This window comes from Eptatretus burgeri, chromosome 2, assembly GCF_056783735.1.
Source record: "Eptatretus burgeri isolate ZD-2024b chromosome 2, Ebu_testis_v1, whole genome shotgun sequence".
Lineage (NCBI taxonomy): Eukaryota > Metazoa > Chordata > Myxini > Myxiniformes > Myxinidae > Eptatretus > Eptatretus burgeri.
Window position 1 is genome coordinate 51380427 of NC_140962.1, and position 14050 is coordinate 51394476.

Consider the following 14050-nt stretch of genomic DNA (forward strand, 5'->3'; position numbering starts at 1 on the left):
ATCTCCTTAATTGCCCCACTGAGTGCGGAAAGAAAAGCAATGTCATGAAGGTGGTTTCGTCATTACCCAGGGTTCTCTGGGAAGATACATCACTTCCCCCAGGCTCAGCGACTGTTTGTCCAAAATAAAGTTTGGTGTTTCTCATTTATATATTTGTCATCATGCGTGTCCAATATGAGATACAGACCATGCGAAAAAGAGGAAATCTGATTAAAGTTATTTTTCATCTTCTGGAAGGCATTCATGAACAGTCTGTTTTCACAAGCATTGTGTTTTGGTTTTGTTGGATGATTCATATACGACTTAAACACTTCCACCCCCTCTCAACACAACTGTTTTCAACTCCAATGTTTCTTCAACAAAGTCCGTTACCCATAATGGATATTGCTGATAAAAAAAACATGTATTTTTTTGTCAAACGTCTTCACTGTAATCTTTAACCCTTTGAACCTTCGCGGCCATTTTACCAGCAGCTATTCAAACCTCCATATACCTGAGTGGCCGATTTACCAGCCACCATGCAAACCTCCATATACCCCCGTGGCTGGTTTATTGGCCGCGATTCAAACCACCATATACCCGAGCGGCCGGTTTACCAGCCCCTATTCAAACCTCCAGAAACCTGAGTGGCCGATTTACCAGCCACTATGCAAACCTCCATATACCCCCGTGGCTGGTTTATTGGCCGCTATTCAAACCACCATATACCCGAGCGGCCGGTTTACCAGCCCCTATTCAAACCTCCATATACCCAAGTGGCTGGTTTACCAGCCACTATGCAAACCTCCATATACCCCTGTGGCTGGTTTATTGGCCGCTATTCAAACCTCCATATACCCTCGTGGCTGGTTTACCGGCCGCTATTCAAACCTCCAGATACCCTAGTGGCTGGTTTATTGGCCACTATTCAAACCTCCATATACCCTCGTGGCTGGTTTACTGGCCGCTATTCAAACCTCCATACACCCCAGTGGCCGATTTACCAGCCGCTATTCAATCCTCCATATGCCCAAGTGGCTGGTTTATTGGCCGCTATTCACACTTCCATATGCCCAAGCGGCTGGTTTCTTTGCCATGGAGCTTCGTGTTCAGGAGCCGGAAGTCCAAGGAACTTAGGGTTCAAAGGAAGGAATAAAATTATGAATCAAATACACTATTTCCAAAATTTTATTTCTAGCCATCCCGAGTAGAACATACCAGTGGTGCAGCACGAGAGGAGTTCATGTCAGGTTGTGGCGCCGAGGAATACATATAATCAAACAGCTGCTCAATCTTCCTCAGAGGTACACCACCACCCTGATCATTGATCTGGTTTAACAAACATTGTACGAGGAACATTATATTGTAGCCATGCACAATTTCCTCCCAAACCAAAAACTGCTTTCGAGAGAATGCAACGTGGGAAAAACAATTTCTTTACATCCCCATTTAAATTTTTGTAAAACTTAAAAAAAGAAAAACAAAACTAAAGGCCCTTTCACACCTTGACGATTTAGCCAGCGTATGCCTGACGTATGAAAAATTTGGCTAAACACTGGCACACGTCGAATACGTTATGGGTAAGTTTGTATACGTTAAGAGCACGCTGGCATACGTCGTAGTTCACCGAGCTGTTAGACAAATTTTCCATGCTTGAAATTTTTCGACGTATACCAGCGTATGACTCACACGTTCCGCATACACTGGTCATGAGTTGTAGCCACACGTCGACACACGTTACTCATAAGTCGAAAGATGTCGAGGTAATGTTTAGTGTACCCGAAACTTATTTCTAACCTATGAGTAACGTGTTGTAGGCACGTTACGCGATCGTTGACACACGTCGACACACGTTACTTGTATGTTACTCATAAGTCGAAACACGTCAAGGTAATGGTTAGCGTCAGTGTTCCAGACTCCCTGGTTTTTATTATCTTTTTTTTTTTTCTTCGGTATGACGGTAATGTTGACACTTCGATTTCTAGTGCGGTTATAATATAATATAATTAATAGGCTGCCGCTCAACGATTTAAATCATCCCGCACTAGAAATCGAAGTGTCAACATCATATCATGCCGAAGAAAAAAAAAACCAAAAAAAACAGGGAGTCTGGAACATTGACGCGAACCATTACCTTGACGTGTTTCGACTTATGAGTAACTTACAATAACGTATGTCGACGCGTGTCAACGATCGCGTAACGTGCCTACAACTTATGCCAGCGTATGCGGAACGTGTGTCATACGCAGAGTACGTCGAGAAATTTTCAACAGGCTGAAAATTTGTCGACATACTCGGCATACTACGACGTATGCCAGCGTACTACGACATTTGCCAGTGTGCTTTTAACGTATACAAAACTTACCCATACGTATTCGACGTGTGCCAGCTTGGTTTGGCAAATTTTCCATACGTCGGCATACGCTGGCTAAAACGTCAAGGTGTGACAGCGGCTCCACACTTCGATGTCTAGTGCGGTTATGATTTGAATCGTTGAGCCGCAGCCTATGAATAGCCTACGCCACGTGATCGTCGGCGATACGGTGCCGCGCTATGCATAAGTTACACTATCGTTGGGCATAGGTTGTGAACGCCAACAACACGCTCAGCATTCGTTGGTACAAGTTATCTATATGTGATTGAAACGTTCTGTGTACGTTACTAATACGTTATGCATACGTCCAACTCGTTATGAATACGTCCAAAACTGGGAAAAAACATCAATAGTTCAGCGTACACTAGCGTTTTACATACATTTTGATACCTCGCCATACGCTGGCTAAAACGTCAAGGTGTGACAGCCCCTTAAGTTTGCAGATGAAGGTAATATTTACAAAACAATAAACGGGTTATTAATGGGTTTTGCCCTTTCAATCGAAAAGGACTTTTGCTTCTCCTGCTCTTTAGCATTTCAAGAGAACAGTGTGGGTGTACACGGTTACCTTAATGGTGAGGTCTTCTTTTCCAAGTACAATGTAAACCTCAACAGGAAGAAGAGGATGGCCCTCATTATCATGCCTCTCAATTGCAGCCCTCATTGCATTCTGCAAAACCCCAAAAGGTGATTGTATAACAACAAAAACATGATAACCAGGCAATGTCTAGAATCATGGATGAGTGAGGTGACGGAGAGTAAAAAGGCAATGTACTGCCAATGTGGCCACAGTTTTCTCCTTGCTCTTCCATGACCCTCAATTTTGCATTAATAAAAAAAAAGAAAAAAAAAAAAGCAAGTCAAAAAACAAACAGGAAAAAGGAGAAAGAGAGGACAGGAGGAAACGGTCACCTGCAAGTTAGAGGGTTGGATTGGTAGGGTTAATGGGGTGGAAAATATCGCAGGTACGGATGGGGGTGCACCACTTGCTTTAAGCCTTAGAAAGAAGGATGTGATTGAACCACCTCTGATAGTTCCAAAAACAAGGGGAAAACAAAGAGTGGAGGAATGTGGTAAGCCTGCATTTTGAGAGTTTAATCCAGAGGCAATTACTGGAAGAATACAGGAATCATGGAGGAGCTGGGAGGGCCCTCCCTCTGCACATATGGCTTCAGAGAAGAGGGAGGTTCTTTAATTTCCTCCTTTTGTTAATTTCTCTCGTCATAAATTCTTTATGAGTGTCTGTTAGTCCGTATATTTGTACAATTAAATGTTAGCGCGTATATGCCGACGATTCGATATGGAACAAATTGCTCATTATATAGACGATGATGTGTTTGTGGAGGTGAGATGATGATTCTAAAGTTGAGTAAAGGATTTTCTCAAATGTTATCTCTCAGAGTATATATAGATTGAAAAGCAGAGTTAAAGGAGCGAGGAATGAATGGGTGGAAGAACAGCCACTTTACCATGTGCAACGCCGTGCCAGAGTGTGGTGTTTATCATTTGTGTTTGAACAGAAAAATAAATGGAAAATTTGGAGTTCACCCAACAACCAGTTTGGGCATCGATTGATTTAGATTTTTAGAACATAAGGGTTTGTATCAATAAATCACACTCGCATTGTCAAGCTCTTAAAGCTCAGACACCATGATTTTAATGGAAGACAATGTAATACAAAAAACAATGCCCTAAAACCATGACTGTAGCCAACCCACACCAATTACTATTCACATCACAGTCATAGGCCGGACATGTGAGTATTGCGACGATCCCAAGTGTGTATTTGTCCGCAGAATAGGGAAATTGGACAACAAGGGCAGCTATCATTGCCAAATTTGGCACAGAGCTTCATATTGTGAATGTCTCAGACGAGTTCAACATTGAGCTCACAAGGAAAAAGATATAATTCAAATACAATTAGAAACGAACAGGATAGAACCAACCGTTTAATTAATACCGGGTGGGGTTGACTCAGCCTGTCATCCTTCTGAGGTTGGCAAAATGAGTACCAGCTTGCTCGGATGATCGAGTCATTTGACTATCCTGCGTCAGAGCGGCAACCCATCCAGGATTGTGCCCAATAGCCCAGGAGACTGCTTCGGCAGCACCGACGCTCTGTGCAGAGTGTGGTATGGTCCCAATGGAATGGACTATATTTACTCACATTGTGACCATGCAATCATATACGTTAGTGCCCTCCGGGGTGTTATTGTACTAAGAGAAGACGATGGCGAGAGTCAGCACCTCTCTAAAGTGCGTTCTATTGGGCCATTTCTATGAGATAAATACGATGCAATTGGATGGTGTAGAAGTAACACTATTCAGCTTTGAGCTGTCTCGACAGGGTTCAAATCGCAGTCCGACTACTTTTAACTGCACAATTGGTGCTTCACGGGTAGGATGTTGCATCGCAAAGCGTGCCGTCTGCCATCCCTCGGATGGACATTAAGCTGGAAGCCTGTCTGCTCGCATTAGTTAGTACATGATGAAGATCCAACGGTGTTGTCGACGGAGAACCAAATTCAAACTACTGCGACCTTTAGTCACGCATTTTACCATTGCAAGCATCATCTCTCAAGGGCCAAATCACACACTTTCTTATGGACTCCAAAGGACTTATGGACTTTGGAGTCCTTCTTATGGACTCCAAAGCTTCGACCTGTCCGACTTGCTCAGCCAAGCAACCGTACCATCGTCCAATACTAATGACAATGACCGATTCTGACACATGGTGAGTTGCCAGTTGCGTGCCATTTTTAATCGGATTATCAACACACCCAACATTGCAAATACTAAACGATTCTGTAGCAATACAATCATATAATCGTACATGTACTAATTTCATCAACCATGCCAACCAAGCAAAGGAAAACGTCACAACAAAATACAGAAATCCAAATTTCCGCAACAATATGGAACGGTAACTAAGGTGCCAATAATCATGAGTGCACGTCGAGCTTACCTTGAAGAGCTCAAACAGCATGTGGTAAAGGTGTGATGGGACATAAACCACTTCAATTGGTTTGCCTTTGTTCTGAGCTGAAAATGTGGCGATGAACCTCTGGTTAAAAATCACATTTTCTTGCAATCTCCATACTTTGTTTAGCTTTTCCCGTATTTAAAGAATTGTTTTCACAATTTTTTTTCGATGAAAGTGGTCCTCATAACCACCAGCAAATCTCAAAAGACCCATCCTTTATTCAACTCATCATTTCAAATCTCAAAGCTGACATTACAGTTCACCAACCTGAATGTAGCCTCGTGTTGGTTTAGCGGCTAGGGTGGCTAGGGTGGTTGGCTGAGGATCCTAGGGTCCTGAGCTTGAGCCATGTTGGCTACTGAATTAACACCAGGTGGGTTTACTCAGCCTGTCATCCTTCTGAGGTCAGCGAAATGAGTAACAGTGTACTGGTAGAGGGGCAGAGCATCAGCGGCACAGCCACGCTTCCAAAAAATGACTGCAACCCGGCAGCCAAGCTGCCATACGCAAGAACAGAACCAACCTAAATGACCATACGGTAATATTTTTTTTCCTTCTACAGTCTGGTTTCCTTTCAACTTTATCTAGTAATATGGTCGAATCTTTGTGACAAAAGATGCAATGAGACGGAGATGTTTTCTGAGCTTGGAAGGTGCAACATCATGTAATGTCCACCATGTTTGCCAAGTTTGACTAAAATAGTTGTATTTACATGACGGTGGTTGTATTGTGCTGTTTCAGCGTTGAAGTCTTGTGTCAGGTTATTTCTGTATTCTCACTTGTTTAATCACCTGAGAATGGAATTATCCCATGAACGTTGGACATATGTGAATCAACTTCTGGGTTGTTCTGATTTGTTTGTTTAAATCTATTTTTTCAGGCGCTTGAGTGCGATTGGTGGAAACAGAGGACTTCAATGAATCTTGGGGGGCACATCAAGTTGGCCAGGTGTGAGAGAAAATCATCAAAGCTTCTGGTTGACCGCCAGTGTCAGAGTGTTGAAGGAGAGGTAGCAAGTGAGAATGCTGCAAAAGTAAAAAGGTCGGTAGAGTAGAGATACATTATTGCGAGAGTAGTGGGAGTGACAGGCACCTGCTTGAACATTGTTTCATGGTTGTGGTATTTGTGATGAGCAGCCAGTGCTGGAGAACAATAACCGATCACCAAGCTTCACTCAGGCTTTGTGTTGTACAAGGCATGTTTCTTGTGGTGCCATGATAGAAACTCAATTTAACAAACACGCACCTACTTGATTCTATCTTTATGCTACATATTTTGACAGATCAAGTTGGATAATGAAAGGTCATTGTTGTGTACATTTGACATGCCATTCGGCCGTTACAGATTCTGCAGTTGTCCTTTTGGGATCTGCCCAAGAGATTTTTTTCAGAAAAAAGACCAGTTATTTGGTGGCATCGATGGAGTTGATCACCTGGTAATTGCAGCAAAATATGTCAGACCCAGCCCAAAGCCAGACCAAGAAAAAGTGAGAGCTATTAACGAGTATACCCCAGGCCCGAGAACAAGCAAGACTTCTAACGGTTCTTAGGAATGGTTAATTATTTTCGGCCAACTTATCCATGCTTACGGCTTCACTGCGGCCAACACTAAATGAAGACATTGATTGGTAATGGGACAGGGAGCTGCATTTCAGGATGGTAAAGCAAGCACTGACTACCGCACCCACATTGAAGTTCTTTGATCTGCTACAAGTCAACACTTCAAAAGCAGGCCTGGTGCTTGCCGCGTGTAAGAGGGTCACGCGGTGGCTAATGCTTCCAGGTCACCAACTGAAGGACAAAATTATACACAAATTGAAAAGGAACTTTCGGTGATATGTGCATGTGTGGTAAAGTAGTGGTATAGTAAAGCTGTGGTCATTAAAACAGAACATAAGCCGCTTGAGATGATCAGTAAGAAGAATCTCAGAAAAGCTACACCCTGACTTTAGACTGAAGAGAATGCTTCTCCTCCTCTCTCAAGTACTCTATGTCTGGTGTTGGCTTAATGGTTAGGGTGGTGGGTTTTGGATTCCAGGGTCCTGAGTGCAAATCCCGCTCAGCTGTTGAATTAATACCGGGTGGGGTTAACTCTGCCTGTCATCCTTCCGAGGTCGGCAAAATGAGTGCCAGCATTCTGGTATACTGTGTCGGAGTGGCGACCCGTCCAGGATTGTGTCCCATAGCCAAGGAGACTGCTGAAGCAGCACCAACGCTCTGCACAGAGGATTGTCCCAATCTCCTCCTCCTCCTCCTTCTCAAGAACTCTGTAAACACTGTGTACAAGCTAGGTCTTCAAATGCAAGTCATCGATGCATTGTCACGTGCGTACATTCAAGATTATGTGGTTGACAAGGACCTTGTGGCGGACAAAGAGGTCATGGTACATGGTTTCATCAAGACTCTTCCCATGACTTTGGTGAAGTTCTTGGAAATGCAGCAAGCCACAACAGAGGATGACTATTTTTTTTATTATTTTTTTGTATACCATGGTCGAGGCTCGTATGAGAGCTAACACACAACATACAGCAAGGGGGGCATGAGATAAGAGGGGCGGGAGTGGGAGGGACAAAACAGTGGGGAACAGACACATTAGGAGATCTGTGGAAGGGAGAGGGATGGCGATGGGACGGGGAACATGGCGAAGAGAAGATGGACATTACAGGGACTTTCAGGAAGGAAAGCAGGGGAATTGAAGGAAGTGGGCTTGGGTGGATTATCGGGGGAAGAAAAGATCGAGGATTTGGATAGGGGATGATAAGAGGTGGTGGTGAACAGCTGTTTTGAAAGCCTGTAGGGAAGAATGGGAAAGAATAGAGTGAGGGGGTTTATTCCAAAGGCAGGAAAAAAGAGGAATGAAAGAGTGAAGATGAGCAGTGATTCGTGATTTTGGTAGTTTTACCAGAAGGGGGTTGTTGGCGGACCTTGAGCGCCCTGTGGAAATGTGCTGGGGACAAATCGCAGAGAGAGAGCAGGGGGACAAGGCTGGAGAGGAATCGGTAGAAGACAGAAAGACCACCGACCAACCTGCGGTGATTGAGTGAGAGGCCCAAAGACTCAGCTTCATTGCGGGAGATGCCCATGATCTTAAATGCCCTGGTTTCGACAGCGTGAAGCCGAGAAAGGTGGGGGCAGGAGCACCAGCCCAGAGGGGAGAGCAGTACTCCATCAGGCTACAGACAAAAGCTTTGTAAGTGGTCAGGAGCTCAAGAGGGCCGAGGAAGGACTTTGCACAATGGAGTATTCCCAGTCGGCGACTGGCTTTTGAGGCGAGGTTGGAAATGTGACTTTCCCAGGAAAGGTCATGGCAGATAGTGAGACCCAGAAGCTTGAAAGAAAAGACTTCTTCCAGAGGATTGTTGAGAAAGTGGATGGGGTTTTTTCTAAATGGTCCTTTCAAAGAGACATAGTGAGAGTGTGAGATTTGTCTGGATTGAAAGACATGTTCCACGTGTTGGACCAGTTTGTGATTTTATCCAGATCTGCAGTGAGCGAAGAAGCTGCTGCTTGCCGGTCTGAGGGATGACAGATGGTATGGCAGAGGGTGGAGTCATCAGCAAAGAGATATAGAGGATTTTCCAGAGAGTCCGAGAGATCATTGATGAAAACCAGAAAAAGAACAGGGCCCAGAACGCTACCTTGAAGAACTCCAGCCTGCACAGGAAGAGGGGATGAAAGAACTCCATTTAGGGCCACACGTTGACTGCGACAGGAGAGGAAGTCTGCGACCATGAGTGGAGATGGCCTTGGATACCATGGGAAGAGAATTTGGCGAGTAGGGCAGGGTGCCAGACTGTGTCAAAAGCACGTGATACGTCCAGGGATACGGCTTGGATTTCCTGTCATTGAGGACCTCCATCCATTGATGGAAGAGCAGAAGCAGCATATCCAGGGTAGAGTGACCTGGTCTGAAACCAAATTGATGATCGGAAATCAAGCCATTGGAGAAGAGGAAGGATTTCATGTCTGAAGCGATGATGGATTCCATAACCTTGCTGATGATTGATCTGTAGTTGCCGAGATCTGTTTTTGCACCTTTTTTATGCAGGGCAGTGATGTTAGCAGATTTCCAAGCAGATGGCAGATGACCTTGAGCAAATGAGAGGGTGAATATAACAGAGAGAGGTTGAGCAAGAGCAGAAGAGCAGGCTTTGAAGACACGTGGGCTGATGCCATCTGGAGCGGTTGCAGAATCTGAGTCGAGGTTTGACAGCAAGCTCTCCACCTTGTCAGGAGAAAAGGATACAGAGTCCAGGGACATTTGGGTGCGACTGGGTAAGGTAGGTAGAGAAAGTGATGGGTTTAGGACACAAGATTTAGCTGCAAACACCGAGTTTAGGCATTCAGCTTTTTCATGTGCGGTATCAGCAGTGCGGCCATTTGAGGTAAGGGAGGGATGGAGGAGGAACATACACCAGAAACAGATTTAATTAGATGCCACCAGGATTTTGAGGAGGGAGAGAGGTTTGAGAGTTCAGACTTGAGATGAGAAAGATGTTGTTTTCTAGCTCTCCTGATGGTAGATACACACTTGTTCCGAGCTTTGTGGAAGGAACTGAGATTGCCAACAGGTGGGTTTGCTTTCCATGAGGCAAAGGCAAGTTGTTTCAGGACAACTGCCTCGCCACAAGCTTCAGTAAACCAAGGGCGGGAGGAAGGGTAGGACAACTGAAGACGAGAGGGGATAAATCTGTGCATGAGGGAGAGCAATTTCTTTGAAAGAATTCCCAGGATGAGTTGATGTTTGAGAAAGTAGTGATAGGATACCAGTCTGTAAGTTTGATGGCTGCTCGGAGACCCTGCCAGTCGGCTTGAGTGAAATGCCAGACTTGACGGCGGTGAGGTGGTTCTCTGATGACAGCCAGAGAGATGTCCACTTTGACAAGAACGTGGTCAGAAGAACCGATTGGAGCCGAAGAAAAGCAGCAGGTATTGTCAGGGAAATTTGTCAACATCAGATCCAGAAGAGATGGAGTACCATTGGTTGAGATCCGGGTCGGGAAGTTGACCGATTGAGTCAGTCCCAATGAGTCGCAGAAAGCTTTTGCTGAGTTGCCATGACAGGTGAGAAAGGTACCCACACCAAGCCAACTGGCGTGATGACAATTGAAGTCACCACATAAGAGGAAGAGAGAGTTTGGATGAGAAGATAGAAGATGGTCCATGTTTTCGGATAGTGAGGTGTAGATGGAGTCATCACTGTAAGGTGGACGGTACAGTACACATATAAACATGAGGTGTGAGTGGAGGGGAAGCCGTAGCTAGAGGTATTCCTGGGGGTGTGGGGGAGTGAGAGCAGTGCATGGAGAGTGAGGAATAGAGTCTTTGATGAAGAGAGCAACACCTCCACCAGGACGAGGCTCAAGTCTGTCATACCGGAGGAGGGAGTAACCGGGGAGAGATACTTGGGAGTCAGACACGTCTTGGGAGAGGAAAGTTTCTGTTAGGCAGATTATGTCTGATTTGCGAGTGGCAGCCTGTATGAAAAGATCTGAAAGGTTTGAGCGAAGGCCCCGGATATTTGAGGTCCATACTTTGAATGAAGAGGTAGGGGAGGAGGCTTTGGGTGCAGGGGTGGGGGGGAGGGGGAGGGTAGGACAAGGTTCGAGGGGGAGGTAAGGAGGGTTGTTGAAAGAGTGTGGGGGATTGCAGAATAGCTAGGGGAGGGGGCCGAATGAGGAGGAGAAAAGGCTCTGTGGTGCTGGGGGAGAGGGGGGACAAGAGAGGGGGAAGAAGGCAGTTGAGGATTTGAGGAGGTGGAGTGAAGAGACGGAGGTGAGAGGGCAGTGGAGGGAGGCTGCTTGGTGGATGAGAGGGGGGCAACTTTGAGAAGGATGAGTGAGGGGGATGAAAGGTGGGAGAAAGGTGAGGGGGGAATTTTTGAGAGAGGTGAAAGGGAGGCTTGGAGGAAGAAGAGTGGGATGGTGCTTTGAGAGTGAGAGTGAGGGGGGTGAGTTGGCACTGAAGTTGGAAAAAAAGAATGGTTGATGGAAAGCGAACATTCATAGCAAACTGGGGTTTTTAAAAGTTTTAGGTCAGAGATGCGATTTAACACAATTCTTGATGGATGCAATGAAGGTAAATTCAGATTATGGAGAGAAGAAGCACTGTAATAGTTGGATTTTTTAGGCAAGGAATGAAGGAGAGGTCGAAATGAGAGCAGTCTGTTAAAATAGCAGAAGAGTAGTGCATTGTGAAACAGTAAAGAGTACCACATGTGTGAGAGAGGAAGATGAAGCATTATAAGATCGTTTTTGTTGTTAATATTAATGTTTGAGAAAGTTTTCAACAGAATAGGTCATGGAAGTGTTGTAGAAAAAAAATCGAGGAAGACGAGGAGGAAGATAAGAGGAAGAAGAAGAAGAAGAATCAAGAGAAGGTTAGCGTGTTGTTGTTGTTGTTGTTGTTGTTTTTGTTTTTTTTGGAGATAAGAAATAGAGATTAGTTGGGAGAATGGGGGATGTTAGGAAAGTGGGGAGGATGGAAATTGAGGTAATGGTGAGGATAGAATTTGAAGGTAATGGGGAGAAAAAACAAAACAAAAAAAACCGATCGAACACCGAGGGGAACCGGAAGGCCTCAAGCCTCGACCAAGGCCTCAAACACCCGGTAAAAACGTCGACAAAACTCACAAAATAGCACGATTTTTGAAACAAAACCGAACTAGGAACACACAGTAACATGTAGGTGAGAAAATAAACAGTTAAAACAGGACAGATAACGACCGGAAACTTAACTTTGAGAACGTCAGCAGAGAGCCCCTAAAGAGACCTCTCGTCGCTCCAAACCCAGAACCGGAAGTCGATGGAGCTGCAGAAACTGTCTCAAGGAGCTGCAGAAACTGTGGCCCACTGTCGTAGAAACAACCAAAATGAACCTCTTATGTGCCAGAGAATCCATGCCGAAATCTTGGTGCAGATCTGTTTGAATTCCAGGGTGAAATTACCTGTACGTTATGGGTTACTATTCCAAATTCCCCAAAATATGTCTGCTAAAAAATAAAATAGGTGGTAATGCAGTCACTCACTTGAAGTTTGTTTGCACAAAATGCTATTCTAAATGAATTGACAGCAGATAATGTGCCATTTGCTGGTCGTGAAGTACAACAGTTCGCCAAGGGGTAGGGATATGAAATTGTGACCTCTAGTCCCTGATACCCACAGTCTAATCTAAAGGAATGAGTGAAAGGATGATTGAGACCATCAAGTAGCTACTGAGAAAAAGCAGTCACTCCACAGATCATGTTATTGGAGTACCAGAATAATCCAATAACTGGACTGAAATACTCTACTGCTCAGATTCTGAACAGGAGAAGGCTAAAGTCGAGATTACCTTGTTGCACATTTGTTGCAACCTAAAGTTGTGATGGACGTCAGAACAGAACAACTAAAATCGCCGGAAAAGCAAAAGTATTAGTACGATCATAGGGCCAACCCACTGGGCAAGTGAGAAGCAAACAACAGCGTTCATATCAAGGAAAACGTGGTGTGAAATTGAGACAGGGTAACTGTGAGTCATGTAAGTCCCAGGTCATACATAGTCCATTTAGCAATGGGTAGTATCTCATGTAGAAACAGACATCATTTGCTAAAAATGGCAGAGCCTGCTACTCCTTCGTGCACTCCTGAGATGTTGCCAGTGGGTACAAGCCGAGATCCTGGGTTGCCCTCAACCAGAGGCTTCCATGAATCCACCGATGCATCCCACAATAATTTTGACTTCATCTGAAGTCCTTAGCACCACAAAAGCTGTGGTGAATGATGGGTGAAACCCCATGATGGACTGGATCTGTGAATTGTGGTCATTTGTCAACCTGAGTGGAGGACGTTGATTTGGACTGTTCAAAAAATGTGGTATGATATTCAAACCTCAACATTAACTCATTGAATATTCTAAATATTGCTGGTTTGCAGTTGTGACCAACTGTGAGAAGATAACCATTACATCACCGAAACTTAGAACAAGTTCGATTGTTATCAAGTTTCTCATTTCATCAGCGTGTATCTCAGTTCATGTTGTTTTGGACAATAAAAATACAATAGAATAACAAGAAAAAGAGCAATTAGAGATTTCATACCCTTGCCAGAACTTCTTTTGTGTGGTGTATTTTGTGCAGCATTTGTGTACCAGTGTGACCACTCCTCATTTTCATAAATGTCAAGGTGAACAACGAATAGCCAAGATCTTATGAAAAAAGCCAAAGAGTGGTCACTCAGTTGTGTACTGGTGTGCTATGTAATTAATAAGAGACACAGCTGGAACTGCCACTTTATAACTGCTGACAGTAATGACCGGGTACCAAGACGTCCCGCTTTGATCGGACACCTGACTCTGACCCATGACGTTTTAAAAAATTATTATTCATTATTCAATTGAATTTAGAATGGGATTAAAATAAATTCAATTCAAATCAAATGGAAGATCAAATCGGTACAGTCCTGCATTGGAGTAATCAGAAGGAATCTGAAGAAACAAAAAGCAAAGATGAAATCATCAGGAGGAACCTGGATAGGATTCACCTTTCAGCTGCAGCTCCTCTACCATCAAGCCCATTCAAGCACAGCTTACTGAGCCTTATTAAAAAAAAACAAGCTCGAATGAGCTAAGATCCTCGTCCTCTTAATGATGACATCATAAAAAACGAATATGACGTCATTGTGATGTATCAGGTTCACGATAAATTATCTGTGCTAATGCCCGGTTTCATTCCCGCAA

At 44.3% G+C, this 14050-nt stretch overlaps 1 protein-coding gene across 2 annotated transcripts in view; it reads right to left on the bottom strand.

Moving 5' to 3' along the window:
- Nucleotides 1–14050, bottom strand: part of LOC147032037 (pyruvate dehydrogenase (acetyl-transferring) kinase isozyme 2, mitochondrial-like) — a 68870-nt gene that overhangs the window by 12980 nt on the left and 41840 nt on the right. For both annotated transcript variants that reach the window (XM_085869326.1, XM_085869327.1), the window contains 3 exons: nt 5319–5395; nt 2922–3023; nt 1198–1308 (listed from right to left, as the gene is read on the bottom strand). In XM_085869326.1, the coding sequence (XP_085725452.1) occupies nt 1198–1308; nt 2922–3023; nt 5319–5395 (290 nt within the window). The remainder of the gene's footprint in view (nt 1–1197; nt 1309–2921; nt 3024–5318; nt 5396–14050) is intronic.